At 35.7% G+C, this 19,637-nt stretch overlaps 3 protein-coding genes across 7 annotated transcripts in view; all 3 read left to right on the forward strand.

Annotated features, from left to right (window-relative positions):
* On the forward strand, positions 1–2,457 carry LOC145319772 (iron-sulfur cluster assembly 2 homolog, mitochondrial). Its single transcript, XM_080162119.1, has 4 exons — positions 1–186; positions 729–812; positions 1,289–1,377; positions 1,664–2,457. Exons 1-4 carry the CDS (start codon positions 4–6, stop codon positions 1,782–1,784), a joined length of 477 nt encoding a protein of 158 aa, XP_080018245.1. The 5' UTR covers positions 1–3; the 3' UTR covers positions 1,785–2,457.
* On the forward strand, positions 2,425–17,965 carry Iswi (nucleosome-remodeling ATPase imitation SWI). 5 transcript variants are annotated; one of them, XR_013880017.1, is made up of 24 exons: positions 2,425–2,521; positions 3,137–3,265; positions 3,947–4,001; positions 4,488–4,584; positions 4,866–4,996; positions 5,308–5,432; positions 5,787–5,937; positions 6,295–6,448; positions 6,821–6,974; positions 7,672–7,829; positions 8,899–8,991; positions 9,853–9,941; positions 10,394–10,489; positions 10,920–11,024; positions 11,724–11,841; positions 12,313–12,402; positions 12,726–13,126; positions 13,311–13,392; positions 13,849–13,955; positions 14,587–14,718; positions 15,291–15,545; positions 15,934–16,012; positions 17,004–17,246; positions 17,371–17,965. XR_013880017.1 is itself a non-coding variant. In XM_080162109.1 (23 exons), the coding sequence occupies exons 1-23, from the start codon at positions 2,482–2,484 to the stop codon at positions 17,124–17,126; spliced, it is 2,964 nt and encodes a 987-aa protein (XP_080018235.1). In that variant the 5' UTR covers positions 2,425–2,481; the 3' UTR covers positions 17,127–17,364. The 5 variants fall into 5 exon arrangements, 1 of the variants encoding a protein (XP_080018235.1); XR_013880016.1 differs by having other exon boundaries at positions 17,408–17,965; XR_013880020.1 differs by having other exon boundaries at positions 17,004–17,207.
* The window catches only part of LOC145319771 (uncharacterized), a 14,711-nt gene continuing 13,036 nt past the window's right edge, over positions 17,963–19,637 (forward strand). Inside the window, exon 1 of the mRNA XM_080162117.1 lies at positions 17,963–18,106. Coding sequence (XP_080018243.1) covers positions 17,982–18,106 — 125 coding nt within the window. The 5' untranslated portion in view covers positions 17,963–17,981. The remainder of the gene's footprint in view (positions 18,107–19,637) is intronic.

Consider the following 19,637-nt stretch of genomic DNA (forward strand, 5'->3'; position numbering starts at 1 on the left):
ACAATGTCAAGCCTTGTAAGGCTGGTTACTGCGGCTACGCCGTTAGTGCGTGGCCAGAGTGTAGCTGCCAGAGCCGCGAATACAGTATTGGCAAGGTATTGTAGCGGTGCAACCACTCAAACGGCGACTCAGCCGCAAAGCAGCGAAGAAATGAAGCTGTCGGATGCCGCAGTTGTTAGATTAAAGGTAAAAACAATATTTATCATAAGAAACGGGGGATTATTGGCTGCTTTCGTCGTATTTTCTTAGTATCCTTTGATAGTTTATTTTAGCTAAATGTTAATGAGGAAAAACATAAAATATTTTTCAGCCGGGGAAAACAATATATCTTATGCAGCATATACATTTTACACCCATGCCTTTGGATTGAAGGGCCAATGTCGGTTCAATTACCACCTACGAAACTTTATCAGCAATTAAAGTAGGAATTCTGATAAAACTTATCTAGGAAGAAAAGGGACTATGGTCTGTTTATTACATTAGTCCTCCAAAATTTTTAATAACGTTTTCTTATTCTTTGGCTTAACATCTTTTGGGACTTTAAATGAATTTCGGTTGGTTGATTCATCAAGTTGAGTGTCCAAACGTTTCATCAATAATTGTAATTTAAGAAAAAGAGAATTTTGTGTATCATTATTAAGGATGTACATCAATTTATCGGCCATTGTCTTATCCCTTAAGAATGCTGAAGCTTATCAGTGAAAGATAATTGTCCTGTCCCTGTTTAGGAGATATCAGACGAGAACACATTATTAAGAATAACTGTGGAGGGTGGCGGCTGCTCGGGCTTTCAATATAAATTTGATTTAGAGGTATTGTAGTCAATTTTATATAGCGAAGCTACTATATAATTGTTATTAGCATTGTCAAAATGTTAATGTACTTTTTTTATATTTATATATATGTATGTCGCTTTATGTTTAATGGACATGAATTTTCTTAGAATTCAAAATAATATACCTATTGCACTCTTAACTATGGGTCCGTATATCGTTCAGATATTGTTGCAAATGCTTCGCTACATAAAGACGTAATTGTCCTTGTATACAGAAGTGTATATTCTGCATGGGATACCCTGCTAATTTCTTAAGGGGTGGGGTTTAAAAATGTGTGGGGAGGGCGGAAAATGAAAAAAGAAAAAGTCCTGAAAATATTTTTTATTTTGCCCTTCCTTGGGAGGAAAAAAACTAAGGGGGGGGGGGGGTTAAATATTTGCAGCAGTGGAAAAATTTACTTGTGCAGAATATAATTATACACCCCTGCCTTGTTAAAATAAATATTTTTTTAGGAAGGAGTGAAACCCTCTGAGGAAGACAGAATATTAACCAGGGATGGGGCTCAAGTTATTATTGATGAAACTTCATTAGAATATCTTAAAGGAAATTTCATCATTTTATAAAAAAAAAATCTTGTATTATTTTTTTTAGTGGCTTGTATTAGTTCATTGATTTAGGTGTGGTATAGGATTGGACCGTTTTTGAAGGGTTTGAGCTCCAAGCATATCAATTTTTAACGTAAAAGTAAGACAGCATTTAGTACTATTTAAATTGGATGAAGCATAACTAATCTTCCATTGTCCTTCCTGTATCCCTTTATACTGATAACTGAGGAGCAAATAATAGCCTTAATTTGGGCAGTAAATAAAATGATGAAATTTTTTAACAGGATCAACCCTGGATTACCACAAGGAGTTGATCCGTGCAGCATTCCGAATAGTTAACAATCCACAAGCGGATACAGGCTGCTCATGTGGGGCTAGCTTTTCTATTAAGCTTGATCTTTGAACTTTAGGGTTTTAATTTTTACCTGTATTTTTTAAAGTGCAATTCCACGAAAAGCATTTCAACTTTTAAATGGCGATCTTAAAATTTATTTTTGAAATGTAATGTTTTACATTATAAGTTGCTAGACTCGTTGAATTCATTTCGTGGAACTATCCTCTTATTTTGAGAGACAGTTTTTTAAATACTTAACAACTTTACACATTTTCCGAAATCTGTCCTTTTTTATGAATTCTTTGGTTATCTTATAATTGAAACACCATATTACTTAGTCATACTAAGCCCTGATATACTTAGAAGGGCTATCAAAATTTACACATGATAGTAGTTTCCATATCTTATCTTTGTTGGATATTTTAAATGTTTATTTATTTATGTATTATTCCAGGGGTGTATATTTTCAACAAGATTAATTTTTTCCTTGCTAAAAATATTTCATTTTCCCCCTGGTCTTTTCCCCCAATAAAGGCGAGAAAATGAAAAAAATTTCACTACTCTGTATTTTATCATTTTTTCCCCCTATCCCATATTCTTTAGCAGGGGATCCCATGCAAAATATACACCCCTGTATAATTCATATACAATTCTAAATACGTTCAGATAAATAATCATATATATTAACTATAGTATTACATACAGACATAAAATAAATATATATTAACAAAAATATTTCAGACATATAGAAGATTGTATTAAAAAAATGGAGGTAGATGACAACAACTCTAACTCTTCGGAGTCAGGTACCAAGCTATTTTTATCAGGGATCTAAATGTATAAGACAAAAGCCGATAAATTTATGTACTCCCCCAAAGATGACACACTAAATGACCCCTTCTCTAGATTAAAAGAATCGGTAGAAACGCTTGAATACCCAAGTTAATAAACAAACCAATCAAAATTTACTAAATTCCCAAAAGTTGTAAAAGCTAACGTTTTTATAAAACTTGTGAGACTAGTGTAATAAACATCCCTACGTAGCGCGGCAATAATATATTTGGATGAAATAATAACATTGCATTGCAGTTCAAATTATTTTAAAATGCGTGTGTGCGTTATTAAGCTTCATATGATCTGTATTGAGACAGACTGACATATTATCATTAGTTATATAGTAGGTATATAATCAAACTATAAGATCTTAAGAATTGTAAAAATACAGGAAAAGCAATCCGTATCTGTTCTGGATCAATATGCTGGTTTTCAGATTAAATATCCCAATCCGACATTAGATTTCTTAATTGGGAATTTTCTATGATCAACCTTTTTATTATTTTAGATCGATTTTGTTAAATATTGTATTGTTTTTGTTCACAAATACCAAGTATGAAAAATTAAAAATATTTTTTTCTTTTCAGGGACTTCCACCCCTCAGGTGGAGAAGGGAGAGAAGTCCAACTCCTCCAAGAGGTTTGACTTCTTGCTCAAGCAGACAGAACTCTTCTCCCACTTTATGGGCAACCCAAAATCTGGCAGCCCAGCTAAAAAGGAAAGTCAACTTGTAATAATATTGAACATAAAAAAACGACTAAAAGATTACTTTCACTTAATTTGTAGTTAATATTTTCTATAAATGATTATATCAGTCTGTTTATTCGTTTATTTCGTTATACCTCTTTCTCAAATATATTTAAAAGAAATTTACCCTATTAAGAAAAATTGAACGGTGGGGATGCAGTGAAATATCCCTTGCGAAACTCCTCTTCAAAATAGCCTATTACCAGTCAAGGGTTTTTACAGGGGTGTATATTCTGCACAAGATTTATTTTTTTTCCCCTGCTACAAATTTTTTTATTTCCCCCCCCCCCCCCCCCCTAGTTTTTTCTCACCAAGTAGGGGGGAAAATGGAAAAATATTTAAAGAACTCTATATTTTATTTGTTTTATCCCTCCTACCACACATATTTTTAGTTTTTTTACCAAGGAAGAGGGTAAATGGAAAAAATGTTTTCAGTTTTCTTAATTTTTACATTTTTTTCCCCTCCAACCACTTATTTTTTATTCCCCCCCCCCCCCCCCTGAGCAGGGGATCCCATGTAGAATATACACCATTGGGTTGTTACCTAGCTTTTCAGAGAATTTTTGCGTAATTTTTCCAGCTTTTTGGAGATTTTATTCAATAACTTGCAAATGATTTTTTTTATGTAAAATTACAAGTTGAACAACTTCAGTCGGCACCAAAGAAAAAGTCAGGCAAGGACAAAGTGGGCGATCACAGACACAGGTAAAATATTATATTTTTTGCAACAATGTTACTTTATTATTTTGTCCTCTCGTCTGTCCTTATCAGCATCTTAGATACCAAGGTGAATCCTTATCTTTGATGTGGAAAGTTGATATCTGAGCCGTCCCAATAAATCTTAAACAAAAGAAGTTTGGGAACTAAAAAGTTAGCACTTACTAGGTTGATAGTTTCATAAAATGCAAAGCTTATTAAACTGACGAACAAAGACCATTTAAACGCCTAAAATACAAGATGCTCTAAATTAACATACTCATCATACAATCAGGAAGAGAGGGGACAATGGGCTGATTATTAAACTAGGGGAGTCTCATATTGATTTTTGATTATTAGCTTTATTTTTTCAAACGTTTCAACCACTAATTGAAATAAACAAAAAGGGTAATTTTGTGTATTTCAATTGGGGATGAACATTTTATCGGCCATTGTTTTATCCATTTATATTGATATGGATATTTTTTTATGTAGAATGACGGAACAAGAGGAGGATGAAGAATTATTATCAGATCTGAACACAGCCAAGAAAACTGTCATCAGCTTTGATGAATCTCCAAACTATGTCAAGGTAGGTGGCAGTGCTGGCGATGGGTTCGAATCTCGGCCAAAACTGTGTCAAAACTAAAAGTTCTGACTGCTGCTAGGTCAGATGTAACTGTTGGACATTAATAGTAATTATAAAGGGAATGCCTTGGTCTAAAACAGGCTTGACTACCAAGCACAGTAAGGACTTTCAATCAAAGAGTTGGTTTTCCTGCAATAGTTAGGATGTAAGTCGATTGCAAGATTATTAGGTAGATTGTTGAAAATCCTTATAACATTGAAAATCAACCATTTTTGTATGTTTAGGGAGGAAAAATGCGCGACTACCAAGTCCGTGGCCTGAACTGGATGATCTCGCTGTACGAGAACGGCATCAACGGCATTCTCGCCGACGAAATGGGTCTCGGCAAAACCCTACAAACAATCTCACTACTTGGGTAAGTGGTACTTTGTCACTCTTTGAAAAAGGGAACTGTGTATAAAGGAGATTAACTGATGTTAAGAACCTTCCAGCAGTGATGTAGGAAACATTTTTTAGTTGTTGTCATCAGTGCTTTAAGACCATTGTCCCCTCATTCCCTATTTATTTTGCATTTCTTTATTTTTTCTTAACAGGCTTAGTAATACTAATGGAATTATGAAATTATATCTTTATCTAAAATAACGTTTCCTAAAGACAAAATCTTCACTGAAATTAAATAACTTTTGATCTGAGAGACCTTTAATGAAACGTTCCCCTACATTGCAGTTACCTGAAACACTACCGTAACGTGAACGGCCCCCACATGATCCTGGTTCCAAAGTCCACCTTGGCCAATTGGATGAACGAATTCAAGAAATGGTGTCCAACCCTCAGGGCTATCTGTCTTATTGGTAAGCTTAATTTATTACTAGGGGGTTGGGGGGGGGGGGAATAGTTTCTAAATTTCAAATCACTTTCTATTCCTTAAGTATAAGCTGCTAAAAGCAACATTGCTTGGTCCACTAAAGAATTTTGGATTTTTTCAGTTTTTGCACATTTTTAGTTCCTGCTTTTCTGATTTTTATTTTAAATATAATCAAAGCTATGTTATATATTTCTAATACTGTTTGACCCTTATAATCTATTAATTCACAATAATATAGAATTAGTAATACTTGAAATATAATCCACAGTTTTTAACATTATTTCTAGAAGTTACTTTGTAGTCCTAAATTATGGATTTCTTACAATTGTTACGTTTCTAGGTGACCAGGACGCTCGTAACGCGTTCATCCGTGACGTGATGATGCCCGGCGGGTGGGACGTGTGTGTCACCAGCTACGAGATGATCCTTAGGGAGAAGTCGGTGTTCAAGAAGTTCCACTGGAAGTACATCATCATTGACGAGGCCCACAGGTAAGCGTATATTAAACTTGGTTAGAAAACAAGATCGGCAACATCTATAAGTAGGGATGAATAAAGAAATCCTGTATGGATAAACAGATAAATTTATTTATAGAGAAGTGTCATAAAGAATTAATATTCTACAGTGTAAAGTAGTACGGTTTTTTTTTGTCTTCAGTTTAATATCTCGGAGAAGACTGAACCACATTGGTTGCAATTTTCAGGGAAGCTTACTACTATATATCTTGAGGTGGCTCCAGGCTATTTTTCTTAGCCCTTCTTTCGCCTTAAGTTATGAACTATCATTGCTAAGCTTATTAAAATATTGATTTTGTCTATAAAAACATTCTTACTTTATATTTATCTTAGAATCAAGAACGAGGAGAGCAAGCTGTCTCTGGCCATCCGTGAGTTCAAGTCCGCCAACCGTCTCCTGATCACCGGCACCCCCCTCCAGAATAACCTCCATGAGCTCTGGGCCCTCCTTAATTTCTTGCTACCTGACATCTTCAGCTCTTCAGATGTAAGTTTCAGTCTTATATAAAAGTAATACGATGTCGTGTGTGTGTGTGTGTTTGTGTGTGTGTGTGTGTGTGTGTGTGTGTGTGTGTGTGTGTGTATAGAGAAGAATCTCGCCAACATTTCTTACACAGAAATAATTGTAGCGAAGTATCTCACTATCCGCTGAACCGATATGATTCTTCTTTATAGTAAAGCTTACTAAAGGTTCAGCGAAGGTTTATTACTATTTTGGGGGAGGGTCCCTAATACCTCCACACTCCCAAGAGAAATCTTTCTTTAAAAAATAAAAAAAATGTCCCCTTTAAAAAAAATTAACTAGACGAATCTTTATTCTAAGGAATTACTAAACATATAAGAAAACGTGTTTTTTAAGGATTTCGACGAGTGGTTTAACACAAACTCTTGTCTTGGAGACGACTCGCTCGTGGCCAGGCTTCATGGTGTTCTCAAACCTTTCCTCCTCAGGCGTCTCAAGTCAGAAGTTGAAAAGTCCTTGCTACCCAAGAAGGAGATTAAGATCTTTATGGGTAAGAATTTTGGTGTTTTTACTTTAAATGCCTATGGAGAAATGAACCCACGCCTTATTTATTAAATAAAATAAAAAAGTAAGTTTTTTAATGTGCTTAAGTGGGCCTCTAACACTTCAAGGCTAACTTTTAAGCTCTGTAGATTAAAATTTAGGAATGTCAATCCATCTAATTTTTGGACCGGATTCAGATTCTTACAAGAATCCGTCCAAAAATAAAACTGATTCTCCGCGGATTAAAGATTCTTATTTTAGACGGATTTCGGATTCTAGCAATATTTTAAAAGGCTTTTTAAAAAATAAATTAAGGGATTCAATTTTACTGGGTACTGGGCAGAATCTAGTTTCATATTTTCACAGTAGCTTTTCTTCTATATCCAAAATGAGTGTTAAAAATTAAAATATATATCAAGACCGAAAAAACCCATTACGCTAATTTTAGCCTAACAATTAAGAATCCAAATCCGCTATTAAAAAACAGATTTCGGATTCCAAAATTGGGTTGATTCCGGATTCGAAATGCCAACCCTATTAAAATTAGTTGAAAAGTTTGGACACTAATGGCTTTTAACCAACCAATCAATATTAGATAAAGTTTTAAATAACGAAGTTATATAACTTGAGGTACCAGTGTAAGTTTCATTCTAATGTCCCCTCCGTCCCTGCTACCCTACCTGTATCATTCTTATTATGTTTAGGCCTGTGTAAGATGCAGCGTGAATGGTACACCAAGATCTTGATGAAGGATATCGACATTGTGAATGGTGCTGGCAAGACGGAGAAAATGCGGCTGCAGAATATTCTTATGCAACTTAGGAAGTGCTGTAACCACCCCTATCTATTCGATGGAGCTGAGGTAGGGGTTAGAAACAGAGATCTTAAGGGATAAGACAATGTACAAAAAAGAGAGGGGTAGGTTTCTGGTAAAATCCGTAAAGGTTATTATGTGTTATGAGTTAAAAACAGTAATAGAACGATAAAAATTTATGTTAACTTTTTTTTTTTTAAATTGTCTCAAGTTCTGTTCCCTAAGAAATACACATATTTAGTGAATATTATCGTTATACTACTATTTTTAAGCCTTAAAACACACACCTTTACGGATTCTACCAGAACCTACCCCTCTCTTTATGCACAACTTAGTTTTAAAGGCAACGAATGAGCGATGATGTAGGTATTTAAACTTCAAGTTACCAGAATAATTGTCCATTGTCCCCTCCCTTCCTTACTAGAAAACCTTTTGACAATAAGGTATTCTTTCAATTTATTTCAAAATTAGCGACTACAACTCTAGGGACACTTAACGGAATGGTGGGAGGTCAATCAACCCTCTACAATAAAATTTAAAGTTTTTCAAAAGTAAAAAAAAATATATTTATTTTGGAGGGTTGGGATATTTTTTCAATGGGCGATTTCTCCTATGAGGGTGGATGTACCCTCCCTGTAAAGGAGAACAATATCGATCCAGTGGTTTAGCGAGATCCTTCGGTAGGTACACACAGACAGATAGACATACTGTTACTTTTATTTGACTATGAAAGGGGGTTGACCCAGTGTTGCGGATCCGCATTGATTGTATCTGGATCCTCTAAATTTGGTCAGTGCGGATCCGGATTCTTGACAATAAAAATAAAATCACCAAATTTTTAAAAAAAATATTTATTCTTTTATCTCGAATACAATGTGAGAGAGAAGAGTGTGGGAGTGAATCAGCTGATCTTAACAAGGTTACCAGATATTTCAAAATTTGTAAGTGACTATTTTATATAAATTTAGGTAGATTTTTCCATAAATTTATACCCCAAAAATGCGGATCCGGATCCTTGGACTCAAAAAAATGCGGATCCGGATCCGCAACACTGGGTTGACCTATGCTCGACTAGACTATGTGAGGGAAACCGCTAATTAACCTATTAATATTTCAGCCTGGACCACCCTACACCACAGACGAGCATATTATCAACAACTCTGCCAAGCTTCTGGTTCTAGACAAACTATTGCCCAAGATGCAAGAACAGGTAAACACAGGGATATTAAGTGAAAAGACAATGGCCGATAAATTGATGTACACCCCCAATGCAATGTTAACAAAATTACTCCTTCATTAATAAAAGTTATTGGTTGAAAAATTTAACAAGATTATTTAAAAACTAGCAACTGCGCTCTAGTATCTAGGGGCTTTGTATTAGTAGGGGTAGAGAAAGTGGTGAAAATTAGCCTAAAACCACCCTAAGACTTAAAAAATAAAATGGCTTAAAACCATCTTAAGACCTATGTGAAGCCTCCCTAAAATGGAGAACCTATTTGGTTCAGTAGAAATATTAAGCTACAGACAAAAAAATCTTACTACTTTATATAAAAGGATATAAAAGTTACTTGTCAAGTAAATGAGATACTAGATTATAAAAACTTTAGGCACACAATTAGGGGGGGGGGGGGGGTGAAAGTGACACTTTTTGAAACCAAAACTAAAAGTTAAAGGAACTCAACTAAAAAAAGAGTTACAGGTCTGACATTTTGCATGGCAGTTGCTTTATAGGGGTACAATATGGAACTGTGAAGAAACGGCGTCGCAACCGCCAAAAACCGCCGAGAAAAGGCAAAAAAATTCGGCGGGAAACGGCGGTTTTTGGCGGTTGCGCCGCCGTTTCTTCACAGTTTCATATTTTACCCCTATAAAGCAACTGCCATGCAAAATCTCAGATCTGTAACTCTTTTTTTAGTTGAGTTCCTTTGTTGACTTTTAGTTTTGGTTTCAAAAAGTGTCACTTTCGCCCCCCCCCCCCCCCCCCCCTTTATAGTCCAATGTTCTCTCCCTCTCTGATTGGTATTAATTCATTTACAGTGCGCAACCTATCAAACTGTATTTTTGTTTTTAGGGAAGCAGAGTATTGATCTTTACTCAGATGGCGAGAATGTTGGATATTTTGGAGGATTACTGCTGGTTCAGAAACCACTCATACTGCAGGTATTATCAGTAAATCCTACCCTCTGCGCGACTAACGAATAAGAAAACGTTATTATAAAACATGGGGGACTAGTGTAATAAAAATTCAGTTGTCCCGGCCCTCTCTTTTTCTCTGCAATCCTACCCTCTTCAGAACTCTACTCAAAATACTACTATTTATTTCTGCACTAGTGGCTACGCTCCTAGATCCCTTAAGATGGCCCTTAAAGTCGACTTCCCCCGTCCCAACTTTCAGTTGTAGTTTTATTGGAAAAAAAGTAAACTAACTCTATCAAAAACGTAATTTTCAATCCCAAATTTGAAATTAGATTAGCTTAGGTTAGGGTTTGGACATCAGAACCGCTTCATGGTGCTGCCAGTAAAGCTCCTGATTCTACTAAAAGAAAGTCGGGGGGGGGGGGGGAGGTCCCCTAATATCGATAAATGTTTATGAGAATTTTTTTTGTTTTTAGAATCGATGGTAACACCCCTCACGAGGATCGTGACAAACAAATCCAGGAATACAACGCAGAGAACTCCAGCAAGTTTATTTTCATGTTGTCCACTAGGTTTGTAATAGTTTTTGTTAGCATCGTATTGTAAACAGCTTTCCGCGGATATAAAAGTGTACAATTATAAGATTTAGGCCCGAGATGCAGAAGGCACGTGGTAACAAAATGGTTTTAATATTATGATTGTACAGTTTCATATTCGTAGAAAACTGTGTATAAAGCGTGATACATGAATTTTCAGTATGGCTTAGAACCGGTTCTAATCCAGTGGTATTAATCGGTTTTGAAGCCATATGATACTGGAACTGGGTTTTTTTACTTGGTTGGGTCCTCCCCAAAAACAGATTTAAACCTCTAAGAATCTTGACTACCTATAAAAGATAACCATTTGGGTTCAGCGGGTAGGGAGATATTACGTTACAGACAGAAGGACGCACATCCTGTTACTTTTATAAAAAGGATATATTTAATTTTCTTACCTATTCAGAGCTGGAGGTTTGGGTATCAATCTGTACACAGCTGATATTGTTGTCCTGTACGATTCTGATTGGAATCCACAGATGGATCTGCAGGCCATGGACAGAGCCCACAGGTACGAAATTTTCACCCGAAACTTGAAGATCGAAAAAACTATGCCTAGCATCGTATTATAAAAAGCTTTCCGAGGATATAGAATATCCAATTAAATCCAGTTTTTTAGCCCAGAGGTGCCGAAGGCACGGGCTAAAAATCTGGTTTTAATCTTATAATTGTACATTTTTATTTTTTTTAATTCGTAGAAAGCTGGATATAATACGATGCTAGACATAGTTTTTTCGTATGGATGAGAAGCGGTACTTGTCCACCGGATTCGAATGAATACGAGAAAGAATGTTCGAAAGGTATAAAGATTGAAATTAATATTTTTATGCACAAAAAAATTCTCCATTTATCTAGGAAGTAAAACTAATGAAAAATTGTAATTTACTAGGTTTTTTTATCAGTATTTGTGTTGTGTATTATTCAATTCAGTCCTATTTGAAAATTTTCTCGTAATTGTTCTATTAATCATGTGTTCAAAATTGTTACTTTTGTAATCACAAAAAGTTCTTTTTGTTTTGCTAATAGTAGAGCACATTAATACACTTTCACAAGATATCCTAATTTGAAATTATCTTTCAAAGTTTCATATTAATCAGATCATTCATGTCTTGACAGGGTTTTGTCAGGGGTGAATTTCTTGAGGGGTTCAAAATGGGGAAGGCAGGCCTTGTCAATTTTAATTTATGCTTTAATCCTATTATCTGTTTAGAATTGGTCAGAAGAAGCAAGTGAAAGTGTACAGATTTGTCACGGAGAACACTGTCGATGAGAAAATTGTAGAGAAGGCCGAGATCAAGCTCAAGCTTGACAGGATGGTTATTCAACAGGTACGGGAATGGGATAGACAGATAGTTTGATTGATTGATTGATAGATAGATCATTGATTAATAGATTTATACATGGATTTATTGATAGACTTATTTATACCCGTGGCTAGAAGCCTCTAGGGGCACTTAATCTGGGAGGGGGAAAAATCGACACTCCTTCATTTTCAATTTAGGTTCTCAAAAGAAAAAGTAAAATAAGAAATATTTTTAGAGGGGGTTATTTTTATTGGAAGGGTAGAGATACCCTCCTACAAAATAATTTTAAACGTTCCCTGGACCTATAAGAAGCTTCCCTTTAAAGAAGAACCATATAGGTTCAGTGGTTAGCGAGATCCTTCGCTACAGACAAAAAAAAACTTACTTTAAACAATAGGATTTATATATAGACTTTTTAGTTGATTAATATTGATATTAATATCATATTGATCTATATGATATCATTATCTAAAGCTAACCCCCAATTTTTTTCAGGGAAAATTGGCCGACAGCAAGAATAATCTGAACAAGGATGAAATGTTGGGAATGATTAGACACGGAGCAAACTTTGTATTTGCCAACAAGGTAATGTTTTAAATTTATAAACAAGGAAGATTTATTCTTTGGTGGCATAGCACTGCTATAAACCTAAACCCTGTAAGATTTTTATGTGTGGGATGGAGATTTTTTATTGTCTTTTTGTATGATGTTCAGTTAATTCGATTTTAGGTCTCTTTTATTTTTCATGACTGAACATCGGCTATTGTTCAATTCTGATATCTTTTTTTGTCCTTGCTACTTATGGATGTTATCTTAATTTCTTTATTTTGTGCATATTATACCTCTAACCATCCTTTTATTTTGTATCTATATGTATCCCAAAAAAAGACACATTCAAAATTATTTAGGACGGAGACTTTGAAGACTCCGACATTGACAAACTGTTGGACGAGGGAGAGCGTAAAACAGCTGAGCAGAACGAGAAACTGGCCTCGCTGGGCGAGTCCAGCCTCCGCAACTTCACCCTGGACACCAAGACCGAGAGCACCAGCCTGTACAAGTTCGAGGGCGAGGATTTCCGCGAGAAGCAGCGAGAAGAAATTGGCGCCAACTGGATCGCGCCGCCGAAGCGTGAACGCAAGGCCAATTACGCAGTTGATGCGTACTTCAAGGAGGCGCTGCGTCAGGGCAATGTTGAGGCCAAGGCTCACAAGGCGCCGCGTCCCCCCAAACAACCCATTGTTCAGGACTTCCAGTTCTATCCTCCCAGGCTGTTTGAGCTGTTGGATCAGGAAATATATCATTTCAGGTATAAATATGTTAATTGCAAGTTTTACAAGCCCAAAAACACGTAAACTTCCCCCCCACCCCCAACCCTTTTTTTCAACTTATTTCAAAAGAATGAGAGGGGGGGTTCCTTTGCTTGGCTACGTACTTTCAGGGAAACCGCTAATTTATTTGAGTTATCGCAAAAACTATTTTTTTTTCTTCAGGAAAACTGTCAACTACAAAGTACCCTTGAACACAGATCTTGGCGTTGATGCTAAAAAGGTTCAAAAAGAAGAACAGAAAAAGGTAAAAATATTTAATAACAAGAGTATGATTGACTTGTATGGAATCTTTGCCTCTTGGGAGGGTTGAGCTACCTTCTCCCAAAATGGTTTCAAACTTCTCCTGGACCTTTACTTACCAGAGCTGGATCTTTAAATCATTTTAGTGGTAAGCCAGATAGGGGTGAGCCAACTTTCCACCAATGAGAGCACAGCATTTATTAAATGCCGCGCTGTGATTGGCTGAAATTCGGCTCACCCCGATCTGGCTCACCACTAAAATGATATAAAGATCCAGCTCAATAGTACCATATTGGTTCAACTTTCAGCTGTAGACACAAAGACATCCTGTTACGTTTACTGTAGAGCTAGTGGCTGCTCCACTAGCCTTTAGGACAGAAAATAGCATAAAACAATCTATCTTCAATTTGAAATTAAAATAACCTTAAACCATCCAACTTAATCCATCATTGATGTTAAGATTGATGAGGCTGAAGAGTTGACGGAGGAGGAACAGCAAGAGAAAGAAGAACTGCTGGCCGAAGGATTCAAAGATTGGAACAAGAGAGATTTCAATCAATTCATCAGGTAAGTTGAAGTGAACCCGCGACCGTGGCTCAACACGTAGCGCACTCGCTCGTCGTCGGGGAGGTGATGGTTACGAATCTCGGCTTAATTAACACCGCGTCATAACTAAAGACGTCAAAATTGGTTCCTTCTGCTACTACGTCAGGTTTGCGACATTAATAGTTAGAGTAGGGGGAATGCCTTGGCCCAAAACAGGCGCAACTCACTACCATGCACAGTTAGGACTTCACAGTCAAAAGTCGTGCAATCAAAGGGTTTGGTTGTCTGATGGGTGTTACTTAACCTAATACCCCGGGTGTTTGGACAGAAAAGGAGACATTTGTCTCTCCTTGGTTATCCTGGGTTGTTAGACAATGGCGTGTTAATGTCATGGACATCATCTCCGCCCGTATGAGCTAATTGATGAGGTAAAAAAAGTTGAATCATTTACGTCAGCTACAAACTGGTTCTGAATAATCGGGTTATCCAGCGATAAAGGAGTAATGCAATAGATAATAAATAATCTTTTTCAAAGCTCAAGAGGGGTAGAAATGATTGTAGATGATTTTATTAGCCATTGCCATATAAAGATTGATTCATATAAAAAATAATACACAAGTGACAAAAATGAAATATTGATCCTTTTTTTTAGGTTGAATGAGAAGTATGGCCGTGACGACGTGGCCAACATCAGCAAGGAGGTGGAGGGCAAGACCGCCGCCGAGGTCATCGAGTACAGCAAGGTCTTCTGGGAGAGGAACCAGGAACTGCAGGATTGTGATAGGTAAAGGAATAGTTATTAATCACATCATAGACAGCTTTTCGCGGATATCAAAAATAAAAATTATTATATAAAACCAGTTTTGTTAGGCCCGAGGGACCAAAGGCCCGGTCTAACAAAACTGGAATCAATCTTATGATTTTTATTTTAATATTTGTGGAAAAAATTGTCTGTAATTCGATGCTAGACATGATTTTTATGTGCGGCTAAAACCGGTTTTACTCCAACAGATATTTATCGGTTCCGATGCCATACTGGAAACATTTTTATAGGATGTGGCGTGGGTTGGCTTAATATAAATTGGATTGTAAATTACTCTGGTACCCAAAGTTTTATAACCACAGTTTCAGATTCGTTGTCTTAAAAATTTGGAGCATTTTATTGAATCTTAATTCTGGTTGGCTTAAATTAACAGGGTTAGAGACCTTTCCATTAACTGTAATCCAAAAAAGGGTTGACTTTTGTCTTTGAAATTTGGTTTGTACATCAATTTACCATCACATCACGTCTATTGTCTTATCCCTTAAGATCCCAGCTAAAATAAAACTTAAACTTTACAAATTTTTTTGCTTTAGGATTATCAGTCAAATTGAGAAGGGTGAGGCTCGTATCCAGCGTCGTGCCCTGATCAAGAAGGCCCTGGACGCCAAGGTTGCCCGCTACAAGGCGCCTTTCCACCAGCTGCGCATCGGGTACGGCGCCAACAAGGGCAAGAACTATACAGAGGAGGAGGACAGGTTCCTGGTGTGTATGCTCCACAAGCTTGGCTTTGATAAGGAGAATGTGTACGAGGATTTGAGAGCGGCGGTTAGGTGTGCTCCCCAGTTTAGGTATTATTTGTTCTTGTTTCGAATTCATACATCTAATTTTACAAAGTAGTATCATGGTTTTTGAACCGCCAAATATTAAGGCCGTACTTGCTAGTGTTTTTTTTTATATGAAAAAAACCAATAAGTAGATCAGCAATAACAAGCTAACATGATAAACACGACATTAAACTGTTACTTATTATATAGAATATTTATGATTTTAGACAGAAAGAAACCTGTAGTGATTTAGCATAACGTAGAGGCGGACATAGCCAAAAATCTGTATAAGCTTTGCTGCGCTTCTGATATAACAGTTTAATATGAATGTATAAAAAGAGGAATAGGTCAAATAAGCAAAGATAAATTAGACACCCTTTTAGTTAAAAAGTTATATTATCCCTTTTTTAAGGTTTGATTGGTTTATAAAGTCTAGAACTGCTATGGAGTTACAGAGGAGGTGCAATACCCTGATCATGCTCATTGAAAAGGTACAATTTACAAGGTTTATCATTTATGGGTCAATGGTGTATATTCTGTAAGGGAGGGGACAATGGGCAATTCATTCAATTTAAGAGTTTTCGCTGAAAGACCTTAAAATATGAAAAAAATTTTAAAGGTTGTGTTAATTTGATTTAGAAAATAATAAAATAAGAAAAAAAATCCAAGAAAAAAGCATTCATTTAAAAATTAGATTACTAGCACATCAGACTGACGTAACCATTTTGTAAATAAGGGGGGGGGGAAGTTTTGACACATTTGCGTAAACAGGGAGTATAGGCTTTATCTTTGGACTGAGAGGATAGGTTATTAGGGATAAAATCATTCTTATATGATGAATTTTCCCAAGTTTTAAGATTTTTTGGATAGGCCTCCAGGTTCCGGAGCTCCAGGCCTCCAGGTCCTCTCTGTACAGGTAAAAATAAAAAAAAAAATTTTTTTTTGAAGAGTTAGAAGTCAACCTATGAAACAAAATATGCATATTTTTGAATGTTATTTACATATTTGAAGAAAAAAACGCATATTTTGTTTCATACGTTGACTTCTAACTCTTCAAAAAAAAAATTTTTTTTTCATTTTTACCTGTACAGAGAGGACCTGGAGGCCTGGAGCTCCGGAACCTGGAGGCCTATCCAAAAAATCTTAAAACTTGGGAAAATTCATCATATAAGAATGATTTTATCCCTAATAACCTATACTCTCAGTCCAAAGATAAAGCCTATACTCCCTGTTTACGCAAATGTGTCAAAACTTCCCCCCCCCCCCCTTACTAGAAAAATCTTCCTGGAACCCGTTACACAAATATGACAACAAAGTTTTTATCCCAACCAAACTTACCTACCAAAGTTTGATAGTAGAGCCCCGTATTATAGAAAGATTGAAAATAAGATGGGGTTCAGTGGTCCAAAATTGGTTTTAAGTGAAAGCATTTATTTTTATTGGGCTGTTTTCCTTAATTTCTAATATGCATTCACTTATTAGGAGATGAATGAGATAGAAGAGAGAGAGAAGGCGGACAGAAAGAAGAACAAGGGACTCAAGGACAAGAAGAGAAAGGCGGAGGAAGAATCAGAAACTGCCGGAAAAAAGAAGGCGAAGGCGTAGACGGCGTTTTTTTCTCTTTCAACCCTCTTGTTTTTCAAGCAAAACATATTTTTGTATAAAGCATTTCATGTAACTTTGTAGGTTAGTGCAACAATGTTCGGATCATGGAAAGAAAACAAAGTAGCGGGTTTTGTCTTATTTTAACAGTAGCCTTTCTCCTATTTCTATCCCCTGCGGGGCAATCATAAACATTATCTAATCCTAACCTAAAATAACCTATCAAAAGCTACTGTGACAAGACAAGCTACTTCGTTTTCTATTCATTAACCAAATACTAAAAGAAGTGAATCACTGATCATGATTACGACAAACTTTATAAATACAAAAAATGTTCAAATATTTCTCCGGTTTAATTAATGTTGTAAAATGTAAAAATGTCGTAATTTTTTTTACCAAAAAAATCTTTTAAAATTGAATAATGTACTTTGAACTTTTCGTAATAAGATAAGAATATCGTGTATTATATATGTATGTTAAGCTTTTTCTTATCATTTTCTAAATCACAAAAGTATGATGTAAAAATAGAATCATTCTTAGTTAAACTTTAGTTTCAACGGTGTAAGATTCCACTACTTAAAAACTACCACTAATGTATTTATCAGTATTTACTATGAATATTATAATTACCTAATATTGTATTAAGTTCCAAATATAAAAAGTTAGTCTTAGATTGAATAAATGTTAACTGAATCTTTTTTTTTAGTTTATATAACTTGTAATTTAAATTGAAACATAACTTTAAATAAATTAAAATCATCAGATTAAATAAAACGTTTTTTTGGTAAATTTTTCAAAAAAATGTGCTTGAGTTACCTCCATAAATGTTGACCAATTTCAGATTAGTTTGAAAAAAAAATGGCGCGAGATGTCGGGGCGAGGAATGTGGATGGCGGGGGTGACACACGGCGCCACGCCGGGGGCCAGGACATCAGGGTGACAGGTGGACCCACCCTGGAAAGAGATTGTAGCAGAGAAAGAAGGTGAACTTCCATCCCAGGGATCTAAAGGGATAAGACAATGGACGATAAATAGATATACATTCTTTATGACCTTCAAAGTTATTGGTTCAAAGTTTTTTAGCCAACGAATAAGATTGTGGTAAAACTTAGGTTAAAAAGTTTATTTACAGTCCAATGTCCCCTCCCTTCCTGTCAAAGATAAATCAGATTTTATTTACTTTTTCCTACAATTATGTTCAATATTAGATAATTTATCAGTTTTTAAACTAATCAATCACCTAGAAACTTTAACAAAAAGTTAGAAAGTCAACGAATATGAAAATGTGATTATAAACCTAAAGGTACTACAATATCTCCTTTCTCCCTGGGCAGGGAGCGGCTCCAGCTCCGGCTCCTACCTTAAAATTAATATATCATTTTTTTTTCATTATTGAATTTGATAAAATAGAATAAATAATATAAAATATTTTGCTTTTATTTGATTAAAGCTATATAAAAGTAGAAGGATGTGTGTCTATTTGTTAAGTAACAATAGTTTTTCAGTTTATTATATGGAAATAGACCGTTGCCAAATTATAATATTACTTTAAAAAATCATTTTTAGCTAGTCCGGAGCCGTTTTTAACGAAAAATACGGCTCCAGATCCGGCTCCACCAAAAATGTTGCTGCTCCGGCTCCGGAACACTGTCCCTGGGTATTCATCAAATAAACGACGCGTTGAGCTAACACTTATATAACAACCATTTCAAATATCTCATCGCCTACTATAAATAGTACAGGGGTGTATCACAGTATATTCTGCACAAGATTCATTTTTCCCCTGCTGCAAAATGTTTTTTTCCCCCCTCTTACTTTTTTCCAGCTATCAAGTGGAAAAAATGGAAAAATATTTTTAGAAATCTTTATTTTATTCATATTATCCCCCCTCCCACATGTTCTTATTCACCAAGGAGGGGAGAAAAATGGAAGAAAATTTTTCATTTCTCTTAATTTTTACATATTCCCTCTCCAATCCTTTAGCAGGGTCAATTTTGCAGAATATACACCCCTGACATAGAAGCTCTAAAGGTTGTCAAGAAAATAAATATTTAAGTATAGATGTATAATCCAGACAACTACCTGCCCCATGTAGCAGAGACCCTTTGTTTTTTGTCATTTTGTAGGGACTCAACTTGTAGATAATTTCAAAGATCCAATACCAAATCGGACCGGGTCATAACCCTCAAGGGTGAGTTACATTTAGCTCATGGCCCCTCTATTCTTTTACTTCAATTTATATTAAGATATTAACAAGAATGAAATTGTTTCAGAGATACAAGTCCTGAAGACACCAGATATTCAGATTCTGGTGGTAGCGAACAGTACACCCCTCCTACACAGGTAATTTTACTTACAGGGAAAGGTAAATGGACGATAAATTTTTCTTTCCCCCAATTATCCTTGTAGAAAAGTAACAGAAATATGTCTTATCTGTGTATCTGTTGGTATCAAGGGATCTCGCTAATCCTGTAAGATTTTTTTTACTGTGTAGTATTAAATAAGTCCTGGGAA

The sequence above is a fragment of the Acartia tonsa genome, chromosome 5, assembly GCF_053477335.1.
Source record: "Acartia tonsa isolate MP-2025a chromosome 5, ASM5347733v1, whole genome shotgun sequence".
Classification (NCBI taxonomy): domain Eukaryota; kingdom Metazoa; phylum Arthropoda; class Copepoda; order Calanoida; family Acartiidae; genus Acartia; species Acartia tonsa.

What these genes read in the sequence shown, in the direction of transcription:
- LOC145319772 (XM_080162119.1), top strand. Translation starts at nt 4, where the DNA reads ATGTCAAGCCTTGTAAGGCTGGTTACTGCGGCTACGCCGTTAGTGCGT. An exon ending in CCGCAGTTGTTAGATTAAAG is followed by an intron (nt 187 to 728) that starts GTAAAAACAATA and finishes GTCCCTGTTTAG; the next exon opens with GAGATATCAGACGAGAACAC. An exon ending in ACTTCATTAGAATATCTTAA is followed by an intron (nt 1,378 to 1,663) that starts AGGAAATTTCAT and finishes AAATTTTTTAAC; the next exon opens with AGGATCAACCCTGGATTACC.
- Iswi (XM_080162109.1), top strand. Translation starts at nt 2,482, where the DNA reads ATGGAGGTAGATGACAACAACTCTAACTCTTCGGAGTCAG. An exon ending in AGAAACCACTCATACTGCAG is followed by an intron (nt 9,942 to 10,393) that starts GTATTATCAGTA and finishes TTTTGTTTTTAG; the next exon opens with AATCGATGGTAACACCCCTC. An exon ending in GAACTGCAGGATTGTGATAG is followed by an intron (nt 14,719 to 15,290) that starts GTAAAGGAATAG and finishes TTTTTGCTTTAG; the next exon opens with GATTATCAGTCAAATTGAGA.